The 22,457-nt window shown below is 42.9% G+C and overlaps 1 protein-coding gene and 1 long non-coding RNA gene across 3 annotated transcripts; one reads left to right on the top strand and one right to left on the bottom strand.

Annotated features, from left to right (window-relative positions):
- Window positions 1-6,111: 6,111 nt before the first annotated feature.
- Window positions 6,112-11,800, top strand: LOC120056000. The gene is made up of 3 exons (XR_005477734.1): window positions 6,112-6,160; window positions 7,780-7,958; window positions 11,599-11,800. It is a non-coding gene; the product is annotated as an uncharacterized LOC120056000 (long non-coding RNA).
- LOC120055999 (phospholipid phosphatase 3-like) lies at window positions 6,771-20,835 on the bottom strand. 2 transcript variants are annotated; one of them, XM_039004115.1, is made up of 6 exons: window positions 20,388-20,835; window positions 13,942-14,096; window positions 9,369-9,649; window positions 9,088-9,145; window positions 8,588-8,764; window positions 6,771-8,414 (listed from the first exon to the last, which is right to left on the bottom strand). In XM_039004115.1, the coding sequence occupies exons 1-6, from the start codon at window positions 20,527-20,529 to the stop codon at window positions 8,286-8,288; spliced, it is 942 nt and encodes a 313-aa protein (XP_038860043.1). In that variant the 5' UTR covers window positions 20,530-20,835; the 3' UTR covers window positions 6,771-8,285. The 2 variants fall into 2 exon arrangements, with proteins under 2 accessions (XP_038860043.1, XP_038860042.1); XM_039004114.1 differs by lacking the exon at window positions 13,942-14,096 and adding an exon at window positions 13,395-13,552.
- Window positions 20,836-22,457: the final 1,622 nt, after the last annotated feature.

Here is a 22,457-nt window from a genome sequence, read left to right as displayed (position 1 = left end):
GGATAATATGAGATCTGAAGAACAGTGACCCAAGATGGCCTTCCGTTCTTTAGCTGTAGACCCAACTAGGCTTCTCAAGAGGGGCAGGTTTCTTTTTAAACGCAGAGACATAGCTGTTACTTTTTAGGAATGTACGCAGCCGGCCACTCCCATGGGAACAGACCGGTTCATAGCCTCAGGTGTTCTGGAGTATTTGCTTTTAAATCCACGATTAAATAAGAAAATGGCGCTTTGGTAGCGTCCTCATAGCTCTCCATAAAGTAGGATTTCCTTCCCGGGTACATCTGCTGAGCTAGAGTGCTAATTTGTAGTTTGTCTCTAGGATTTTTGAACAAAACCATGTAATTGGTGTTCAAGCTAATGGTACGGCTATTTTTACCTTGGTGAAACACATTCTGCACCAAGTAAAGCACGGACAGGTTTCTATGATGAGTATATTGGGTAAAAAGCTCGTGAAATTTCGGGATGTTCGCTACCTGCAAATAGCATATCGTCCAAAACCAGCAGATTGTTTTTATGAGGAGGGAGAAGTTCATCATCAGACAGGGATTCAGGTATTCCTTCAACAAACTTGATTTTTATTGTCTTCAATAATTCATCATACAGAGGTTGATAACATGAATAACACCACACAATATTATCAGGCTTTTGAGATAACACATGTTCAGAATTCTCTAAAATACTATTTACAAAACAAGTTTTACCACTATTTGATGGGCCTGCGATTAAGGCCGAAAATGGTAGTTGCATCCGGGGGTCAAAACCTTGTACAGCAGTCAATATATCTTAATGCGGCCAGCGCCGTAATTGTTCACGATTTTGGAAAAGACTGTCCAGCTTATTCATAATGGGTATGAATATGGGATAATCAATCCAATTAAAGCTAAACACTGGCATAAAAAAGTTGACATCCTTGCATGCTTTGGAAGATACATGAGAACTGACAGACTTTGTCACATTTGCACTATCAAATTGTTCACATGCTAAAATTGTCACTTTGGAGTCAGGGCTATAGGCCATTGAAGTGATTCTTAGGGCCTTCAGATCACTGCGTCTGCAGACCTGTTCTTCCAGTGCATATCCGGGCAGAGTTGTACCACTTAGGGCCTGTTAAATTTTACAGAGCGCTAGCCTAATCTTAAGCCATTCTCTCATCCGCAGAGCAGGAGAAAAACTCCCAGGTTTTGCCTGATAAAGGGGTTTGGGGCCACTGTCTGTGAATATCTTAACCGTAGAATCCTCCGGTTGGAATATGTAAGACATATGTCCCTCACTCGTACCCAAAACTTCTTTAAAACATTCTGGGGCTTCACACAGAACTTCCTCGAGGCTTTTGTCGTTGGGTTCATGACAAGAGACGCATAGCACCCTGAGAATTGGCCTAGGAGACATAATTTTCTGTTTAATGTTCAGGATTTTAAAAAAAAGTATTGTTTAGTGTTCTGGGGCCGCATGTCTTGTTCTGGGCTTTATTTATAATGCGTCTGCCAACCCCAATACCCCAGGACATTCGTGTTTCATAGACAACAGCCCTAAGGTCAATAAAACAGGGGGTGGGGGGCCATACTCTTTGAAATGTTCACCCCCCCCAGTTCAAAGAGGTCCCTAGACATCAATTATCATGACAACTTCAAAGGCCTTATATACATATTTTCACACTCACTCTAAGGCGTGAGAACAGGAACAGGATGCCCATATATGGGCATAAGCACGTGATCACTTCCCACCAGGATGTCCTGACCGGATGCTCAAATATGGGCATGCACACGTCATCCGGACATAGGGTCATAAATCAAACGTTTGACGTGTGCCGTCTACTTTATTCTCTCTATCATGACTTGTGGGGGTATGCATGGGTGTTCGAGCTGTGTGCTAGTTGTTTGAACAGACAGTTCGGTGCTTTCAACATGTCAATACCTCTCACAAAGACAAGTAGTGGTGCAGTCAATCTTTGAGCCAGGAGAGATTGACATGCATGCTATTGATGTTAACTTTCCTTGTACATAAGTCTTTGATACTTGACTCTTTCTTCTCACCCAAGTGCCCAGCATTTATTCCAGACCTTTCACATAAAACATTAATGGGTAACAAATACTCTAGTTAAACAGGAAGGTTCTGTAGGGAGATGGAAAGAGGTATAAAGTGTGTGTGTATGCTCGTGGGTGTGTTTATGTGTGCGATGACGCACACTGACTATCCTCTCGTAGTCTGGTGCTGGTTGGTGTCTCATGGGTGAAGGTCTGTGATTCGTGCAGAACATGTTGAGTAGAGACCCACGTTGTAATGTGGTCACCTATCAGCTGTGTGCATACGTGTGTGTGGGTGTGTGTGTGAGGCCAGTTATCAGCTGAGGCAATGGGCGCGTTGTGGGTGTGCTTCATTTCCTATCAACCCCCAATCGGTCAGAGGGAGGGATGGAGGGAAGGAGGGATGATCTAAGCAACATCAACAACTGACAGACCATATGAGAGATCTCGAATGGAGAAAATGATCTTCCTCACTTAGGTCTGCACTCTTCAAACGATGTACACTGGCTGCTGTTCTTCTTCTCTTATCCCTTTAGCTCGTTTGTTATGCTCACTATCAGTGGAGTTTAATATGACATGTTACTTCTAATGGTTGGTGTATGTTGTTCCACTTTCCACATTTATAAGACCTCACATCAAAATAACAGCTCACACATTGTAAAATGCAGCTCAGAGAATGTAGCAGAGCCCCCTCAGCAAATCTCCTAATTTGTTTGTGTGATGGAAACAAACCGCTTCAGTCGTTTTAATTGATAACATTTGTGCTTTGCTTCAAGTTTCGTATTTCAAGAGCAGAAGGGGGCCCTTTCGAATAACCAAACAAGAAAAATATCATCTTCAAATGTGACTTCAGAGGTGACCACAACAGTTCCACAGAGCTAACTGCATGTGAAGAATGCAGTCAGGGCAACACTCAACACAAAAATGCGACCGCACACATAATAGGCGTTAAATGACTGTGGGAAAACACAAACAACAAATGAGCCTTTTTGTTTAAAGACCACATCTAAGAGATTCCATTATTAGTATGCTTAGGACTGTTGATGAAGAAATTGTTCTTTCTTTCAATGAAAAACAAACACGAGGAGAATTCCCAGAAATGGCATGTCTGTTGGGGCCATATGTATGTTTAAAAAGTACTGTGTATACAACCTCAAGCCAAACATTTCACTCCCAATAATTGCAACACATAAATGTTTATAAGAAAACCACCAAAAAAGCCTTTTAGTGACCCTAACTGAAACAATAAAACACGTTTGGTCAAAACAAAGAGAAAAACTTTAAGTCAAACATTTCACTCCAAATCATTGCAACACATATTGGTCGAACTGGCACACAGAGTGATTTCTGAAGCATCTATATAGGCCACAGGTGTCAAACTCATTCCACGGGGGGCCGAGTGTCTGCGGGTTTTCGCTCCTCCCTTGTACTTGATTGATGAATTAACATCACTAATTAGTTAGGAACTCCCCACACCTGGTTGTCTAGGGCTTTATTGAAAGGAAAAACCAAAAACCTGCAGACACTAGGCCCTCCGTGGAATGAGTTTGACACCCCTGATATAGGCCTTATGAAGGGTTTATGAAGCCTTCATTGAACCTGTAGTTCCCTCAAAGTCAGACTAGTGATAAACCTTTACCATCTGAGCATAACCAAGGGGTTCAAGAAGGCTTCACATCACATTTCTGAATATCGATTAGACTCTTGGCCACTGTCTTCTTCAGACAAGGACATTTATTTCATGGAGAAATAGAGTTCAGACACTGTAAATGCTTTCTTAATCTTCCACTAACTGTTATGACTTATATGGCAGTAGTTCAAAAATATAGATTAAAGAGACAGCAATAAAAAGTTGTGCGTCAATAGCTTTTCATCTCTCAGAAAAAAAGCTCCATGTTTGGTTTGTGTAACTTTCACTAGCGTTGTTTATAGAAACAGAGAGAGACAAAACTGACTTTGAGGTTTTAAGGCACTGTTACTGCTCAGGCCTCTCAGTCCTCACTTGTGCCAAGTATCTACTCAGGAAGACGATGGTGGGCAAATACCATAATTGGCAAGAGCATAGATAGCAATAACTATGTAGAACACACTTCTTTAGGGACATCAGGAAATGGTTGTGACTGAGTCATAACTAGAGTAAGCAAGCTTTCCAGTGTAACGGATGTGAAATGGCTAGCTAGTTAGCGGGTACGCGCTAGTAGCGTTTCAATCAGTTACGTCACTTGCTCTGAAACCTAGATGTAGTGTGCCCCTTGCTCTGCAAGGGCCGTGGCCTTTGTGGAGCGATGGGTAACGATGCTTCGTGGGCGACCGTTGTTGATGTGTGCAGAGGGTCCCTGGTTCGCGCCCGTGTCGGGGCGAGGGGACGGTTTAAAGTTATACTGTTACACCAGCTTATAGCCATAATCACATATAAGCTCCTTGCTGACACTGCCAGATCTACAGTATAGTTATGTTGCTCATACATTTGAGAATGGATTCATCAGAGATTGAATAGTAGCCTATGGAACGACTTAAAGAGGATGCATTTTTCAATAGGGATTGAAGTTGTAACAATACTATTATTGTACGTTATTAGGATCTCTTTCAGCTCTCGTCTTCTAAGAGTCACATTCTCTTATGGGAATGTACACATTTTCCACTGTGGCATGCTCACCAGCGTGATCTATATTATTACAGTGTATCACTGTGGCATACTTACCAGCATGGTCTATAATATTACAGTGTATCACTGTGGCATACCTACCAGCATGGTCTATATTATTACAGTGTATCACTGTGACACACACACCAGCATGGTCTATATTATTACAGTTTACCACTGTGGCATACTCACCACCATGGTCTGTATTATTACAGTGTATCCCTGTGGCATACTCACCATCATGGTCTGTATTATTACAGTGTATCACTGTGGCATACTCACCATCATGGTCTATATTATTACAGTGTATGACTGTGTGTCACTCCCTGAACATAGTAAGCTGTTTTTTCTCTGTGTTGGTTGGGGCGTGATGGTGACTTGGGTGGGTTATCTAGGTGTATGTGTATGTCTATGGTGGCCTGATATGGTTCCCAATCAGAGGCAGCTGTTTATCGTTGTCTCTGATTGGGGATCAAATTTAGTCAGCAATTTCCCTTTTGTGTTTGTGGGATCTTGACTATGTTTAGTTGCCTGTCTGCACTATTTTGTACAGCTTCACGTTTCGTTCGTTGATTTTGTTGTTTTTGTTCAGTGTTTCATTCATTAAAGGAGAATGTACGCATACCACGCTGCGCCTTGGTCTCACTATTACAACGAGCGTGACACTGTGGCATACTTACCGTCATGGTCTATATTATTGCCGTGTACCACTGTGGCATACTTACCGTCATGGTCTATATTATTGCCGTGTACCACTGTGGCATACTCACATCATGGTCTATATTATTGCAGTGTACCACTGTGGCATACTCACATCATGGTCTGTATCATTACAGTGTATCACTGTGACATACACACCAGCATGGTCTATATTATTACAGTGTATCACTGTGGGATACTCACCAACATGGTCTGTAGTATTACAGTGTATCACTGTGACATAAACACCAGCATGGTCTATATTATTACAGTGTATCACTGTGGGATACTCACCAACATGGTCTGTAGTATTACAGTGTATCACTGTGACATAAACACCAGCTTGGTCTATATTATTACAGTGCATCACTGTGACATACTCATCCGCATGGTCAATATCATTACAGTGTAAAAATGTGGCATACTCACCATCATGATCTATACTATTACAGTGTACCACTGTGGCATACTCACTATCATGGTCTATATTATTATAGTGTACCACTGTGGCATACTCACTATCATGGTCTATATTATTACAGTGTACCACTGTGGCATACTCACTATCATGGTCTATATTATTACAGTGTACCACTGTGGCATACTCATCTGCATGGTCTGTATTATTACAGTGTATCACTGGGGGCATGGGTTAAAAGCTGGAATGCACACTATTTCCCCTTCAGGAAGTGAAGCACAGAACGGAACTCTACCATAGACTGGAACCTACGCCCAGAACTCACCCTCGCACACAGTTGGAGAGAGCTGCTCCGCTTCACTATCAACTCCTGTAAGTTTTTTATGCCTTTGTCGCAGTCAAAGTGAAGAAAGACATGAATAAATAGCACAAAAACTCTTAACATAATGTTTTTTTTATTACACTGCACATATTTGATACACACATTTGGCTTGTATTTTTATTGAAGAAAATACAAAAAGGACAATACAAAAATATTAAAAGGTTATTTTAATATACAGTAATCCCTCGTTTATCGCGGGGGTTACGTTCCGAAAATGACCCGCGATAAGTGAAATCCGCGAAATAGAAAACTTTTTTTTTTTTTTTACAATTAGCAACTATTACATGTATACAAATACAGTGACTCACGTGTAGGCCGTTTCACTGCTCTTCAGACTGGGCCGCTGCATCCTGACTGCGCTCTGCAGTGTTCTCTTCTTCTGAAGCCCGCGGTGCAGGTGTGTTTGTTCGGGAGAAGAACATAGTGATAGGCAGCTGTTTTTACAACTTAATGTAAATTTGCCAAGCTGTTTTATGTACGTACACATAACTGCACGAGACGACAAAATGATAGCACAATTCGTAGCATGTTTTGATACAAGAAGCGGGAGTGAGTTTTTAGCGAATCAGAATGCAGAGCACAATGCACCAAAAAAAAAAAAAAAATGCATTATGAAAATCCGCGAAATAGCGAATCCGCGATAAGTGAACCGCGAAGTGGCGAGGGATCACTGTAAATGTATTGAAGCTTTCTTTAAAAAAAGCTATTTTACAAAGTTTGAATACTCACAAAAGTTGTAATTTCACTAAATTACTTCTGGCAATCATTGCTTGTTAATACAGCACAATTACACAGGCATCGACACGTCAAAATTCATAGTGGATATTTCATGAAAAGGTAGATAAATGATATTGTACATAATTCTCTGATACATAAATTATCTAAAAAAATAAAACAGATATTGCTGTGTGGTTGAAATGACATGAAAGGACAGGATATACTACGTTGTCACAGAGATGGGCTTCTTTTTGTTGTTGGTGCAGTTGGCACAGTATATGTGAGTCATTACAAAATGTATCACAAAGCTATAAGAAAGTGTAATTCCACAGTTTTCCTGTTTTTAATATAAACGTCTGTTGAAGCAGCCTCATGCTCCCGATCTTCAACCTGAAGCATGTATGACAAGACACACCAACTCACTCAAATATAGACATGACATTCAGATACTGGCACATGACAGACACGCACATACACACACACTCATGGCAGTGCACACACACACACACACTCACACTCACAGTCACTCTGTCCTAACACTTGTGAGTAGCCATCTGGCACACACACAGTTATTTCATTACAGGGCTCAGTGGAGGCTCGTCCCAACCAGCAGAAAGAAACCCACCTGTCTATCTACTGTATACACCACTACACCTCCATCACCTATAACTACACTTCTATACAAACTACATTTCAGGAGACCTAAAAGCTGATTTTAATACAAAGCTTTACAAAAAAGCTTCACTTCAGTTCATTCAAGTGGTGACAATCAAATCAAATATCGAGTTTGGATATAGTGCTATAGCTTGACTATATAACAAAGATTATTCATAAAATAAACATCCTTCCTGTAATCAAGGAATTTGTTTCTGTTCATGTGTTTCTGTCATAGGCAGAATTATGAGCCTGAATCCATGTTGCCTGAAGTTACCAGACCAAGTCAATCTGTAGAGCAGCAGGTTCCATGGAGACCTTCACTAATGAAAGCACGAATGAGAAACAGAGTTCTCCGGATAAGAATTAAGAGCCGTGCTCCCCACGTTCTTCCACATTCACATGTCAGATGAGATGGTGAGCAACATCGGCGTTGCTGGCTGTTCAGAAGGCACAACGTGTGTGTGTGTGTGTGTGTGTGTGTGCGTGCGTGCGTGCGTGCGTGCGTGCGTGCGTGCGTGCGTGCGTGCGTGCGTGCGTGCGTGTGTGTGTGTGTGTGTGTGTACAACTCTCCTCTGTTTTCAAATGTTTTCCAGTTTATTATTTCTCTGTGCCTTACAGACATGTCAGTTTTCAGTCTTGTTGCTTTGGCTGGTGGTTGAATGTATCCAGTACAGACCAGTAGGTGATGTAAGTGATCTTTAAAACCTACAGCGGTAGGTAGCTGTACTCTAGTGGTCTGTACTATGCCATGGTGAGGTGGTTGCTCCTCTCTCTGATGTCTGTCATTGGGTTGGTGGGGTTCTTTACTGGCGTCACTGGTAGAGCTGAACTCCTGCCTCTGGGCTTGAACAGGTCAGATACGAAAAACACCTGGGGGATAGGAAAAAATAAGATTTGTTTTGGAATATTGTCAATAATAAATGATATAGTAAAAACAGGTCAGACATGTTATTGATACAGACTGCATAACTGCATTATGTATATAGTAATTTGTATATGCAGTACCATCATCCTATGTAGTAAGTCATAGTTATAGTACTTACTATGCAGTAGGACACCAAGGCTCCCTGTGCGAAGCCAGCCAGGACGTCTGTGGGGTGGTGCTTGTGGTCGGAGACGCGGGACAGGCCGGTGTAGAAAGACATCATGATGAGTGTGAACTGGGTCAGGGGGCGCAGGAGACGGGCTCCACGCCAGGTGAACCTGGACTGCAGGTAGAACTGGGAGGACCGGACAGAGGGGAAATGAATTAATCAACACAGGGTGACAAGTAGAGGTGTGTGTGTGTGTGTGTGTGTGTGTGTGTGTGTGTGTGTGTGTGTGTGTGTGTGTGTGTGTGTGTGTGTGTGTGTGTGTGTGTGTGCGCGCGTGTGCGCGCGTGTGTGTGAAATGTATTCCTCAGCCTAGCTAGCTTTTCGTGTAGCGCGACTGGTCAGACGCTTCGGGAGGGCGTCATGTATCGCTAAGCAAGCAGCGTGACGTCCGTTATCCGCGTGCGCGTGTGTGTCTGTGCATTTGGCTAAGACACATAACAGTAACTCACCACCAGATACAGCATGGTGTACATGGAAAAGGATGCATGGCCAGAGAAGAACGACTTCCTGAAAAGGAGAGAATAACCATGTTAACACAGTGTTGTTGTTGCTATCCAGGTATGCCTTTCTCCTGGGTATTGAACTAAGCATTCACTTTGCATGAAATTTAACCAGTATCACTTTAAACTAAGCATAACTTCTACGTTTTTTTATAGAGCATTCATAAAGTCTTCATAAGCACTACATAGATGTTTCACAATCACAATGGAGTCATGTCAGAGTAATGTACCTGGCCTCCTGGACTTTGCTCTCGGGCCCATGACACTGGTAGTCTGTGATGTAGCCCAGGGAACAGTTAATGGTGGACCAATCGGGCTTGCACACGTCCAGGAAGTGGGGTCGCATGCGGCCCACCGATACCTTGGCGATGTCCGTGAACGATTGGCTGACTGCGCAGCCAAAGATGAACACGCCCACCTGCTTGTAGAGGGCGGAGATGTAGGGGTTCCCTACGAAGGACTTGGAGCCCTCGTTCAGGTAGTGAATCCTATAGCTCTCCCCAATGACGATCTGATGGGGAAGGAACAAGGAGAGGATATGGTCATGTAATCGACAGTATAAGATGGCCGCTGTGGCAGTGAAATGGTAATTAATGGACCCGGAGTCTACGGCGGCCATCTTTGTAGATTACACAACTTTATCTCTCACCAATGATGATCTGACAGGAGGGATCAAGGAGAGGATACAGAAACTCTGCCTGTATATATGGCTCATCAGTCAGGTCATCTACAAAGATGGCTGCTGTAGACCTGGGGCAGTCAAATGACTGCTAGTATAGCATACAGTTACTGTATGTTCTCTGTTCCATAGTAGTTATGAAGACACTTTTCCTATGTCAACAAAACTGAACCGCGTATTCATTTCCTAAATATACCATATGATAGAGTATCAGACATCCAATACACACTTGGAATTCAGTAAATCACAGAAGTAAAACAGGTGAGACAGATCAGAGAGTAGAGAGGGACAATATTAGGAGTAATCAGAATGTGATATGAACAGCGACATCAATACTGTGAACTTGCCTTGCAAATGTTTCTGTTTGTTCTTGAGGAAAACGTCCATAAAAACACTACAGATCAAACCCTTGGTCTGTACCATTAACATCAAAAACGAAATGCATAACTTTCAGTATAGCTACAGTATGTGAGGGTGAGTGAGTATGTGAGTTGTGGACAGCACATGCAGAGGTTTTCAGTGGGTAAATAAACAAACGTAGACTGGACTAGGGGACGTGGACTGGACTAGGGGACGTAGACTGGACTAGGGGACGTAGACTGGACTAGGGGACGTGGACTGGACTAGGGGATGTGGACTAGGGGATGTGGACTGGACTAGGGGACGTGGACTGGACTGGGGGACGTGGACTGGACTAGGGGACGTAGACTGGACTAGGGGACGTGGACTGGACTAGGGGACGTGGACTGGACTGGGGGACGTGGACTGGACTAGGGGACGTAGACTGGACTAGGGGACGTGGACTGGACTAGGGGACGTGGACTGGACTAGGGGACGTAGACTGGACTAGGGGACGTGGACTGGACTAGGGGACGTGGACTGGGGGACGTGGACTGGACTAGGGGACATAGACTGGACTAGGGGACGTGGACTGGACTAGGGGACGTAGACTGGACTAGGGGACGTGGACTAGGGGACGTGGACTGGACTAGGGGACGTGGACTGGACTGGGGGACGTGGACTGGACTAGGGGACGTGGACTGGACTCCAATAATTCACTACAGCTGTTCAAGTTCAAATGCCTTTCCCTTCCCCACACCACTCTAATCCACCTCCTGGCCACTGACAAATGGGAGAGAGAGAGTGAGTGGGGATAGAAGGAGGTAGATGGAGAATTAGAGAGGGAGGGAGTGAGGAGAGGCGTGAGGGAGAGGGAAGAGAGGGAGGGAGAAAGAGAGTGAGACAGGAGTGACGGACAGAGGGGGAGAGAAGAAGAGAGAGAGGAAGGGAGAGAGGGAGAGAACAGTGAGGGAAGAAGAGCGGGGGAGAGAGCGAGGGAGATAAAGAGGGAGGACGCGAGAAGGACTGAGTGGGGAGAGAAGAAAAGAGGGGGAGAGAGAGGGAGGGAGAAAAGTAGGGAAAAGGGAGAGGAATTGAGAGAGGGAGGGCGGGGGCAGCACTTCTGGTTTTAATCAGGAGAAACGCTGAGCTAGGCGACATGGTGTCCAGATTCGGCCAGAGCAGACTCACATCAGGGGCTAGTTAGTTTTCCACCTCACCAGCTGACTTGTTTTCGCAGGGCTCTGATTTCACTAGTGGATGTCTGGGTGTTTTCTTGTTAGTATCTCGGTTTCATCGCAAAATTCTTGTCTGGTCGAAAAAACGTCTCTTTTTTTTAAAACACATTCCTTGGGGGGAAAGTCCTATAGGGAGATTTTACAAGCTGATAACATGTATGTTTTTCTTTTTTCTTTCTTTCTCTCCACCTTGGAGCCCTTTAGAGCCTGGCTGATCCAACCCAGCTGCTTCATGGGAGAGAAAAGAATACATCTGGTTCTCATTGTGTGACAACTGAGAGAAGATCAACTATGTGAATGAAACGGCTTTGTAGTAACTTTATGTAACTGTTACAGTTGTAACCTCAGAGATATTCAAAGGGGGGAAGAGGTTGTCTCGTGGCTTGTCTCATAAATGTCTAGTCGTCTCACAAATGATAAAAAGTAAACTCGTACACTCCCAGAGTTGTTTTTCTTTCCAGAGATGTTTTTTACGCAGTGCCAATTTCAAGGGACACAGCATCTATGCCTTTAATTTAAGACAGGCAGCTTCTCTCTCCACTTTATCCAAGGGGCAACGAAGCATTAAATGACCTAATGCTAAGAGTTTTCCAAGAGTTCAAGAAAGTCTAAGGCCAGCCAAAAGGCTCTGGGCCTCTGGGGAACATGGAATTTAACGTCACGTTCAGAAGAAGAAAATGAGCCTACAGCTCTTCTCCTGTGCCATCCACCACATTTCCAGGCCCGTGAATTACAGCGTTTGACCGAACAACCATTGCGTCAACCATAATTACACAGGCCAAGGGAGATCCTTCTCACCATGCAAACCAATCCAATTGCCTCAACCCCTGACTGGGTCTGTTCAGTGGAATGCAACGTTACAGAAGGTTGAGGATAGAAATGTCTTGAATAGAGCAGCTAGCATGATCATCTGACCCTATTCTATAGGACAGAGAAGCATGTCTGTTCTAGATAATCTATTACTATCTGAAAGTTCTTGAACGTTGCACTCCAAAGAATGCAACCCTGAGGTTAGACTTCTCTTCAGTGAGATGGAGCCCTACACCAGCAGATCTTCAGTCATCTTATAGTAAACAGCAACAGCCTGATCCATTTAACATTTCAACCCTCTAAACTCTTTTATAACACCTTCAACACTGGAACCATCTTAATCACACCAATCAAGATAACACTAACAGCAAAACCAACTGGCGAATGTCGATTCTGATTTGCTCTTATCTAGTGCTACTCAGAACACTAAAAGGCCTGACAGGTCTGGAAAATCATAGTCAATAATGCTGTTTTTCGACTGTAACACGAGTGTTACACTAGTGTATACACCCTTATGTTATACTAGGGAAATTGTTTCTATAGCTAGGTCTGGCAGTGAAGGGCAGAATCAACAACCTGTGCATAATCAAAACTGTTGCTTTGTGAGAAGATGTTAAAGTTCACAGTTCGCCATTGTTATGTAAATGTAAGCTTGAAAGTACCAGTGGCCCATTTAGAAACGGGCGCCGGCCCACGTAGGATGGAAACAGAAAAGTCTGAGCCTTTTGGGTAAAACGCTGAGGTAAATCCTGTATGGAAATGCACCATAAGATACTAATTGCGCAATCTGTCAGTGAGCATGTAGGCACTCAGAGAAAGTTCAACTTTGAATGATGTGTATTGGCATGGTGGTCAAAAAAATAACAAATTTGATCCTGGATAACATCCACTAGACATGATAGTTCAAAGGTGACTCGATCTGTGGTAACATTTAGTTGACGCATAGTACAGTGACTGGGACACACAGTGGGTGGCCCGGTAGACACACAGTACAGTGAGTAGGTGATGGTGTATACTGCTGAGACGATGAGGTGAAAAGTCGGGTGAACATACATTAGTGAGTAGCCTGAATCCCAGATCTGTTTGTGCTGTCTTGACAACTCCAATGCATACTCTTATACATAAGAGTTGGCCAACACAGAACAAACTGAACTGGGACTGAGGCTAATTAGCGAGTTATAGTGACTTACAGAAAGGATGGTGATAAGAATGCCAGCAGCAGAAAGCACAGCGTCGCTTATGGTGTCTCCATGTTTGGCCGCGTACTTGATGGACTCATCGTTGCAGTAAAAGCCTCGGTGGTAGGGCTGTACAGCACTAGTCTCTATGATCAGGAAAGGCAGGCCGGCTATGTACACACAGCAGCGGTGAGGCAGAGAGAGAGAAAAGAAGGAGAGGAAGAGAGAGATGGAGACAGAGAACGAGAGGGTCAATAAGGGGCTCCTAGAGGAGGGTCCACAGGTAGATGGCACAGCGATGGACAGACAGGGAATATGGGGGTCTCACTTCTCACTCTAAATGTATTTTGGCCCAATGGAATCCCCTACTGACCTTGGTCTGTTTCTGCTATAGCCAACTGGCATGACTAGAAAGGTGATCCCCAACTAGTAAATGTTAGGAAGCTATAAGTGTGTACGGACACGTTTAGATAGCCAGTTAGTGCCTGGGTGAAGTTGGAGTGAGTCCCCTGTATGTGTTCCCTGTCCCTCCTGCTGCTGCGCCATGCTAAAGACTTACGGAGGTGACGGGCACAGTGAAGCCGACAGCTACCAGGGCAGTGGTGGGCACCGTGCTGCTCTTATAGGACAGACTGATGCTGCTGGCATTGCAGAACAAGCCCCTCCGGTGGGGCACGATGGGAAACTTGTGCAGAAAGGCAGCAAAGAGTATCACTGCACACAGACAGACACACGAGAGCTGGGGTCAGCCCATGTATTCTAACTGGCATACAAACACACACCACACACACACAACCTGTATTTCTGCAGTTAACCCACAACACTCACCAAGCAAACTTACCAGGGGCAGACAAATACACTTGTATGGGCTCTGGAAGGGAACTGTTGTTATGCAGTTGTCATCATAACATTGATCAACGTTTTCTTCACACAAACCTCAGCTGATAACGTTGTACATTTGTGTAATATAAAATGATACGGTGATCAGAATTGGACCTGTACCATGTTCAATTTGAGGAAAATATCAAGGGGACATGTAGGCTACAGCAATCTACCAAATATCCGTTTAAGTGATAGAGCCTCTCGTTCTACCACCAGATAACACATGAACATCCTGCTGTTGTTATCCTATCTCTGTGTACTGAAATGACCCGGCCATTGACAATATTAACTTAATAACAGCAACTCCTGAAAAATGTAATAAACTAAATTAAATTTACTGACATGGCAGCCAAGAAAGGGAAAGATCTGTCATTGTTAGAATATGTAGCACCCTTCATACCATGAATAACCAACATCAAACAGAGGCAGCTACTACTAAAAGGGTTGGATGGTATCCATCACAGATAACTAAAGTGGAAAAAACATGGCGGCGCTATCAGCCTTCAACCTCTACCAGAAAACAGCCTTTCAAGGATGAGACTTGAAGGGTGTTTTTGTCAAATCTAATTTGTGTCTTTGGCCACTTTTAGAGGTAAAAGAGCTTATACATTTTTTTACAACAAACAAATAACAAACATATTGGATGAGAAAATAAAATGTAGGCCAAGAGGACTAAAGGGGAAAAGTGGTACCCAGGAGAGGACTGTCCAACCCCCTGACAGAAAACATACTCTCTCGCTCGATCACATCAAAGTGGACCTTTACTGATGTTTGACACTTTGAAGTGAACCTCTTGAATAATTCTGAAATGTATGAATACAAAGAAAAACAAACATCCAGCCTATACCCCTTCTCTCTAGGTATAGGCTGAGGCCGGGGTGGGAGGGAAGATCAAACTGGGGGTGCTGGCCTGGGTGCTGCAGAGCTGAGGCAGGGGGCTTGATGTCTTCAAACCCAAATGTCAACACACACCTCAGTATGCTTGGCTCCCCTTGCCCTGCTCCAAGCTGCCTGAGCTTTGAAGGCCCAGCTGGAAACAGCTCATGTTACAGGCCAGTCTCTCTGCCTGATGGGAACCCCAGACCAGACCCTAACCACTCCTCCACTGGCCTCCCTCCCTCACATCCAAGATTCAACATGATTCACATTATTACTGTTACTGTTTTTACTATTACTATTCAAACAAATACCCTGACAGGAGCAACAATAAACCAGAAGACCATTTGAAGCTACAGTAGGTGTTTTCAGTGGTGTTAGAGCTGTAGCAGAGAGAAAACCTACTTTAAGTACCATCCGATCTTGACTGTCTAATCCGTTGGGCCTTTTTCATGGCCCTTGTGATGGGAGGGAATCAGCAGGCATTCCTCTCACAGCACAGTGCTTGGCTTGGCAGCTTGGGACCGCTGCTTGCTGATGATGTAGGCAGTGGTGGAGAAAGTACCCAACTGTCATACTTGAGTCAAAGTTAAGATTCCATAATAGAAAATGACTCAAGTAAAAGTGAAAGTCACCCAGTCAAATACTACTTGGGTAAAAGTCTAAAAGTATTTGGTTTTAAATATACTTAAGTATCAAAGTAAATGTAATTGCTAAAATATACTTAAGTATCAAAAGTAAATGTATGAATAATTTACAAAAAAATGATATTAAGCAAACCAGACAGACAGCACAATTTTCTTTTTTTTCTACATATTGCCAGGGACACACTCCAACACTGAGACATCATTTACAAATAAAGCATTTGTGCTTAGTGAGTCCGCCAGATCAGAAGTGGCAGGGATGACCAGGGTTGTTCTCTTGATAAGTGTGTGAATTGGACAATCTTCTGTCCTGCTAAGGACTACTTTTGGGTGTCAAGGAAAATGTATGGACTAAAAGTAAATTATTTTCTTTAGGAATGTTGTGAAGTAAATGTAATAGTTGTCAAAAAATAAATAGTAAAGTATGAGTACCCCCCCAAAAAACACTTAAGTAAAAATTCTTTAAAGTACTACTTAAGTACTTTACGCCACTGGATGTAGGGCAGTGGAAAGAAAAAAAGAGGGCCCTAGTCTCAGCACAGCTATGAATGTGCAAGGCGTTAATCGTGGTGTCTTGATCTCACTGACCACCTTTAAACACATGATCAGATCCAAGACTCACAGAGTAGGCTGGCGAGTAAAAATGAGAGCAAGTTAAATAAAAGGAAATTGAGATGTTACAAAGACTGTTTTTCCCATGATTCAGCTGTGTTGTCTTGCCCCGAGGCCCCCAAACCTGACGTCCCATGCCACCAGACAGTGCAGCATCAGCATTCTGCAAGACATCTTGGGATTTCCCGTTTTACTCGCTTCACACAAGCGAGGGAAAACTAGTGCCCCGCTGGTTGCCAAGAACAACACCAGCCGAGTGCGCATGTCTAATGCATTAGCTACACTGAACCCCCAAAAAACAGAAAGCAGTAAACACTCCCTAATTAAAAAGGGCATGAGTGAGCAGGTCGGATTTTCTTTTACCAAAATCAAAATTGTGGTCTATTTATTATTTGGCTTTTCTATCATCGTAGCGGATTACTTTAAAGCCCCAGTAAGGTATAACCAAAACAACTTCCTCGAAGTGATGAGTTAGTACTCAAACAACTGATTGCTTTGTTTTCTCTCATGGAAAATTGGAAGCGAGAAACATTTACCTTGAGCTTATTGGGTTATAAGAATTCTTAAGCACGCCCATAGGACTTTTTAGAATTACAGTTTGTGGCGTCAATTCCACTATGGAAACTACAATCAATGTTTGGAACAGGCAAATAGAGGCTTGCATTGAATGAATGAAATTCCACCATATTTTGGGGGCATTTACCATAACACCAGTTGCTGAAGCTAAAATAAACAGACACATTTTCCACTTGCTGCCAATGCTCGCCCACTGACATACTTAGTGTATACTACATGTATGATAGAGTATATACAGATGCCCTTGTTTTTACTTGTACGCTTGTGTGCATGGCAGGCAGTACCCCCACAGAAACTACTCCCTGTCTGTCTGGTCGTGGTGCGGCGGGCAAACCCTGTTCCTATACTCTCATAATTCCACAGACTGCTGGGAGAGAGGAACGGAGGGGAAAAGATCACATTTGTGTTGAATTGTGGTTGCCAAAAATATTTGTGATGAATGCTTAATGTGGCAATCAGCAGCTGAAACAATAACAAAGTTCCTCCCAGCCACTGTTTTGGTAAAAAGCTGGGGGATGGGGCTGGAGAAATGTAACCACTCTCAAATTCATAGCCAGTGCTATTGATGCAAGGACTGACTATCCATGATTTCAAAATGATAGTTTTAACCATGTTTTGAGACTATACAGTGTTTATTTACATCTACTTTGTTTACAAACATTGGAGAAAAACATGTGTATATTTTGGGTGCTCATGGAGTGTGACAGTTGAACTAAGCTAATGAAGCATTTACAAGTTATATTCTTCAAAAATAAAAACACATTCAGTGCATTCGGTAAGTGTTCAGACCACTTGACTTTTTCCACATTTTGTTACGTTACAGCCTTATTCTAAAATGGATTAAATAGTTTTTCCCCCTCATCAATCTACACACAATATCCCATAATGACAAAGTAAAAACAGGTTTTTAGAAATGATTGCAAATGTATAAAATATGACATATACAAAAGTATTTCAGACCCTTTACTCAGTACTTTGTTAAAGCACCGTTGGCAGTGATTATAACCATGAGTATTCTTGGGTATGACGCTACAAGCTTGGCACACCTGTAATTGGAGAGTTTCTCCCATTCTTCTCTGCAGATCTACTCAAGCTTGGTCATGTTGGATGGGGAGCATTGCTGCACAGCTATTTTCAGGTCTCTCCAGAGATGTTAGATCGGGTTTGAGTCCGGACCCTGGCTGGGCCACTGAAGGACATTGAGACTTGTCCCGAAGTCACTCCTGCGTTGTCTTGGCTGTGTGCTTAGGGTCGTTGTTCTGTTGGAAAGTGAACCTTCACCCCAGTCTGAGGTCCTGAGCGCTCTGGAGCAGGTTTTCATCAAGGATCTCTCTGTACTTTGCTCCGTTCATCTTTGCCTCGATCCTGACGTCTCCCAGTCCCTGCCACTGAAAAACATCCGCACAGCATGGTGCTTCCACCACCATGCTTCACCGTAGGGATGGTGCCAAGTTTTCTCAAAACGTGACGCTTGGCGTTTAGGCCAAAGAGTTCAATCTTGGTTTCATCAGACCAGATAATCTTGTTTCTCATGGTCTGAGAGTCTTTAGGTGCCTTTTGGCAAACTCCAAGCGGGCTGTCTTGTGCCTTATACTGAGGAGTGGCTTCCATCCTTCCACTCTACCGTAAAGGCCTGATTGGTGGAGTGCTGCAGAGATGGTTGTCCTTCTGGAAGGTTCTCCCATATCCACAGAGGAACTCTAGAGCTCTGTCAGTGACCATCGGGTTCTTGGTCACCTCCCTGACCAAGGCCCTTCTCCCTCGATTGCTTAATTCGGCCGGGCGGCTAGCTCAAGGAAGAGTCTTGGTGGTTCCAAACATCTTCCATTTAAGAATGATGGAGGCCACTGTGTTCTTGGGGACCTTCAATGGTGCAGACATTTTTTGGTACCCTTACCCAGATCTGTGCCTCGACACAATCCTGTCTCGGCCCTGTATGAACAATTCCTTTGACTTCATGGCTTGATTTTTGCTCTGACATGCACTGTCAACGGTGGGAACTTAAATCATGTCTAATCATGTCCAATTAATTGAATTTACCACAGGTGGACTCTATTTTTGTTTTTGCAAACATTTCTAAAAACCTGTTTTCACATTGTCATTATGGGGTATTGTGTGTAGATTGCTAAGGATTTAATTTAATTTAATCCAATTTAGAATAAGGCTGTAACGTAACAAGGCACTGTATTTCTGAATTTGCAGGGCAATAGAGAGACAGAGAAGTTTGTTGACAGAAGAACCTCTACTGACCTGAGATAACCTTATCAGAGACTATTTCTACTAAACAGTTGTGGTGTAAGAAGTGGCCATAGATGTCTCATGGGACACAGTCAACTCAGTCAGTAACCCTGTAGAAGTTGAATACTACGTCTTCACCACAGAGTAATAAATTCAACCTCCATGTATTATACATTTCAACCCATCAAAGGAATAATACTTTCAAACTGTCAAGGGGTAAAAATGACTGGTCTCTGAAATGCATATCATACACCTTGTACTGTAGGCGTTGTGTCAAGTCACCAGCAGATCAACTAGGCCTTGGATCAGAAGACTTATTAGGGTCTTTCTTGGAATTACTGATTCATTCACCTTTGAGCTGTTTGGAACTTCCCCACCTTAGTGTTTTTGAGCCTGGTAAGGAATCATTCACTCCTAGCTCAGAAAGAGAGAGAGAGGGAAATATATGGCACCCAGAACATTAGCTGAACACATGGCTGACCTTGTCACCACTTTCCTTTAATCACACACACACACACACACACACACACACACACACACACACACACACACACACACACACACACACACACACACACACACACACACACACACACACACACACACACACACACACACACACACACACACCAGATGCCACTTCAATAGAATTCCTGGCTTGTGGCATGTGAGACATTCTGTAAAATATTAAAACAGGCCAAATGAGTGCAACAAGTAAAAATACTTGTTGCAATTTATCAATTACCCTTTCCCATTTGCATTGTGGGCAATGGCATTCAAATAACTCTGGACAAATATTGTCATGAGAAGTCATTGTCTTTCTAAGGGGGGGAAAACGTTTTAACTATTTTTTCTGTTTTATATAAAATATATATATGTATCTTGGATAAAGAATGACATTGCTCAGAGATTGCTTGGATTCATTATTATTATTAAGACTGCCAGTTTCTGGACTTGACATAACTTTGGGATTAACACTCTAGCTCGACTATGATGACAAACTAACATTGTCCCAGAACATTATCCTGCTTATTAACATGAATAACATAATTAATAAAAACAATACAACATATGCTAATTCGCATAACCAGATTTTATGCAAATAAAAAACATGTTTACTCATTTCACATCCGAAAATCCTTAAACATCTATAGAAATGAAAGGCAGAAAATCTCACCTAAAAACAAGCAGACGAGATCCATACCGACCAGCAACTTTCTCCTGCTGTTGTCTTTACAGTTGTTGTTATTCCGGGAAGAGCTTCCTCCATTCCTTGTCTCTGGTGCCATTGTCTTCTCATAAATTAAACAGCGTTGCATTTATAGGCCCCTTGAATGGTTTTCCAAATTAAAGAAAGCGTGGCAAAGTTGCAGCCTCCAGTCCCGTTAACTTCTCCTAGTCAGTTATTGAGTTACCATCAGCTGAGAGGGGATTTTGAATAGTTTTCCATATATTGTGCTGATAAATTCAAATGAGATGTGCCGGTTTTTCTGATAGTAATGTTGACTTTCAAGTTAACTGCAAGGGTTTATTTCTTTCCCGTATATTCTGCTCGTTCTGTGACTTTCGTTGTTGAGCCAGCTTCTAATAATCCTTGAGGACCACCGAAGGTTTAGTTGCGCTCCCACCTCCGGTGACCGCCTCCTACAAGACCCACGGACCTCCCCCTACAGCCGGTAGTGATGGGCATTCCGGCTCTTTTCAGTGAGCCGGCTCGTTCGGCTCAGCTCACCAAAAAGAGCCGGCTCTTTTGACTCCCAAAAGGATCTTTAAAAAAAATATGTTTTGTATTTTTTCAAGTCAAACAGTTTGCCATAGTTTGACTATGATTGGTGTTAAAACGATTCTTATTAAATAATTAAATAAAATCATACTCTACCTTAACCACAATGTATTTAAAAATGCATTGGTTTGTTATGAAGAAAAAAAATGCTATTAAACATTTGCATTTAAAGTATAACTTTTTAATGTATATAAACAAAGTGCATATAAATCTAACCATTCAAAATGAAAACAATCTGAACAACATAATAACAGAATATTGCACCACATCAAAGAAAAATAAATAACAATGTGCAAAACTGCAGCATCCCAAAATGGAACATTCTGTCCATTGATGAACCTAGGGTGTCCATCAACTCTGTCACATGTCATGTGGTTACATTTGCTTCTCTCTGGCGGTTGGCTGTGATTCGCTGCAGACCCTTACACAGGAGTATCATTTTTGAGGCTGTCACATAGCTGAAAAGACAGAACAGTACAGTAACTCAGGTTCATGTTTTGTCTACTGATATTACATTCTCAACATTCTCATCTTCTGCTCATATACATATATAATACTGGATTAAATAATGATGTAGTAATAACTGCTTACTGTACCTCTCTCCACTGATCTCCACAGTGACCTGCTCAGTGTTCCAGGACTCTGCACACCTCCTCCACCACCTCCCATTCCTCTTGGGTCAGAGCATCAACAGGTGCATTGACAATGGCCAGGGTAGAGATGATGGCATCCTTTGACTCAAGAAACCACTTCAATGTATAAAATGTTGAATTCCACTTTGTAGTGCAGTCTTGTTTAGGCCTCTGCTCAGGCATCCCCATCTGGCATTGTGTAGACTTTAGTTTTTCAGCACCTACTGTGCTCCTGTGGAATTATTCCACAGCTGCTTTCACTTTGTCCACAGTGGGCTTCATCACCTTCAGAGCATCTCTTACAATCAGGTTGATTGTGTCGGCAAGACATGGATGATGGGTCCATTTTAAAATGTCCATGGCTTTGGTTATGTTAGCTGCATTGTCACTAACACAACATACCACTTTTCCATCTACTTGCCATTCTCTGGCCACTCAACAGTTCCTCTGCCAAGTTATCTGAGGTGTGTCTGTCGCTGAACTCCAAGCAGTCCAGAAGACAGCTAGACATCGGAATTTTTTTAATGAAGTGACATGTAACCGACATGTAAGAAGTGGTTACCCTTGATGTCCAGCAGTCAGTGGTAAGTCAGACTGCAGTAGCTTTTTGGACTCTTTCCCACACTGAAGCCTGTGTGCTCTCGTACAGTTGTGGAATAAGTGAATTTGAAAGGGTTTTCCTGCTTGGAATTGTGTACATTGCATTTAGACTATTGCTATAATTTCTAAAACCTCTGTCCTCCACGATCGAAAATTGCTGGAAATCGGTGGCGATCATTTTAGCCAATGCAATATCAATTTGGCCTCGTTTTGCTACAAACATAAATATTTG

The sequence above is a fragment of the Salvelinus namaycush genome, chromosome 11 (assembly GCF_016432855.1).
Source record: "Salvelinus namaycush isolate Seneca chromosome 11, SaNama_1.0, whole genome shotgun sequence".
Classification (NCBI taxonomy): domain Eukaryota; kingdom Metazoa; phylum Chordata; class Actinopteri; order Salmoniformes; family Salmonidae; genus Salvelinus; species Salvelinus namaycush.
Note: the sequence above shows the minus strand (reverse complement) of the source record. Positions and strands in the feature narration are given on the sequence as shown.

Bases quoted from the DNA above. Each gene is read 5' to 3' on its own strand.
- LOC120055999 (XM_039004114.1), bottom strand. From the start codon at position 20,529: ATGCAACGCTGTTTAATTTATGAGAAGACAATGGCACCAGAGACAAGG. The intron at 8,765-9,087 runs GTGAGTTACTGT...CGGTCCTCCCAG, and splicing joins ACACCATGCTGTATCTGGTG to TTCTACCTGCAGTCCAGGTT. The intron at 8,415-8,587 runs GTAAGTACTATA...CCTATCCCCCAG, and splicing joins CCTTGGTGTCCTACTGCATA to GTGTTTTTCGTATCTGACCT.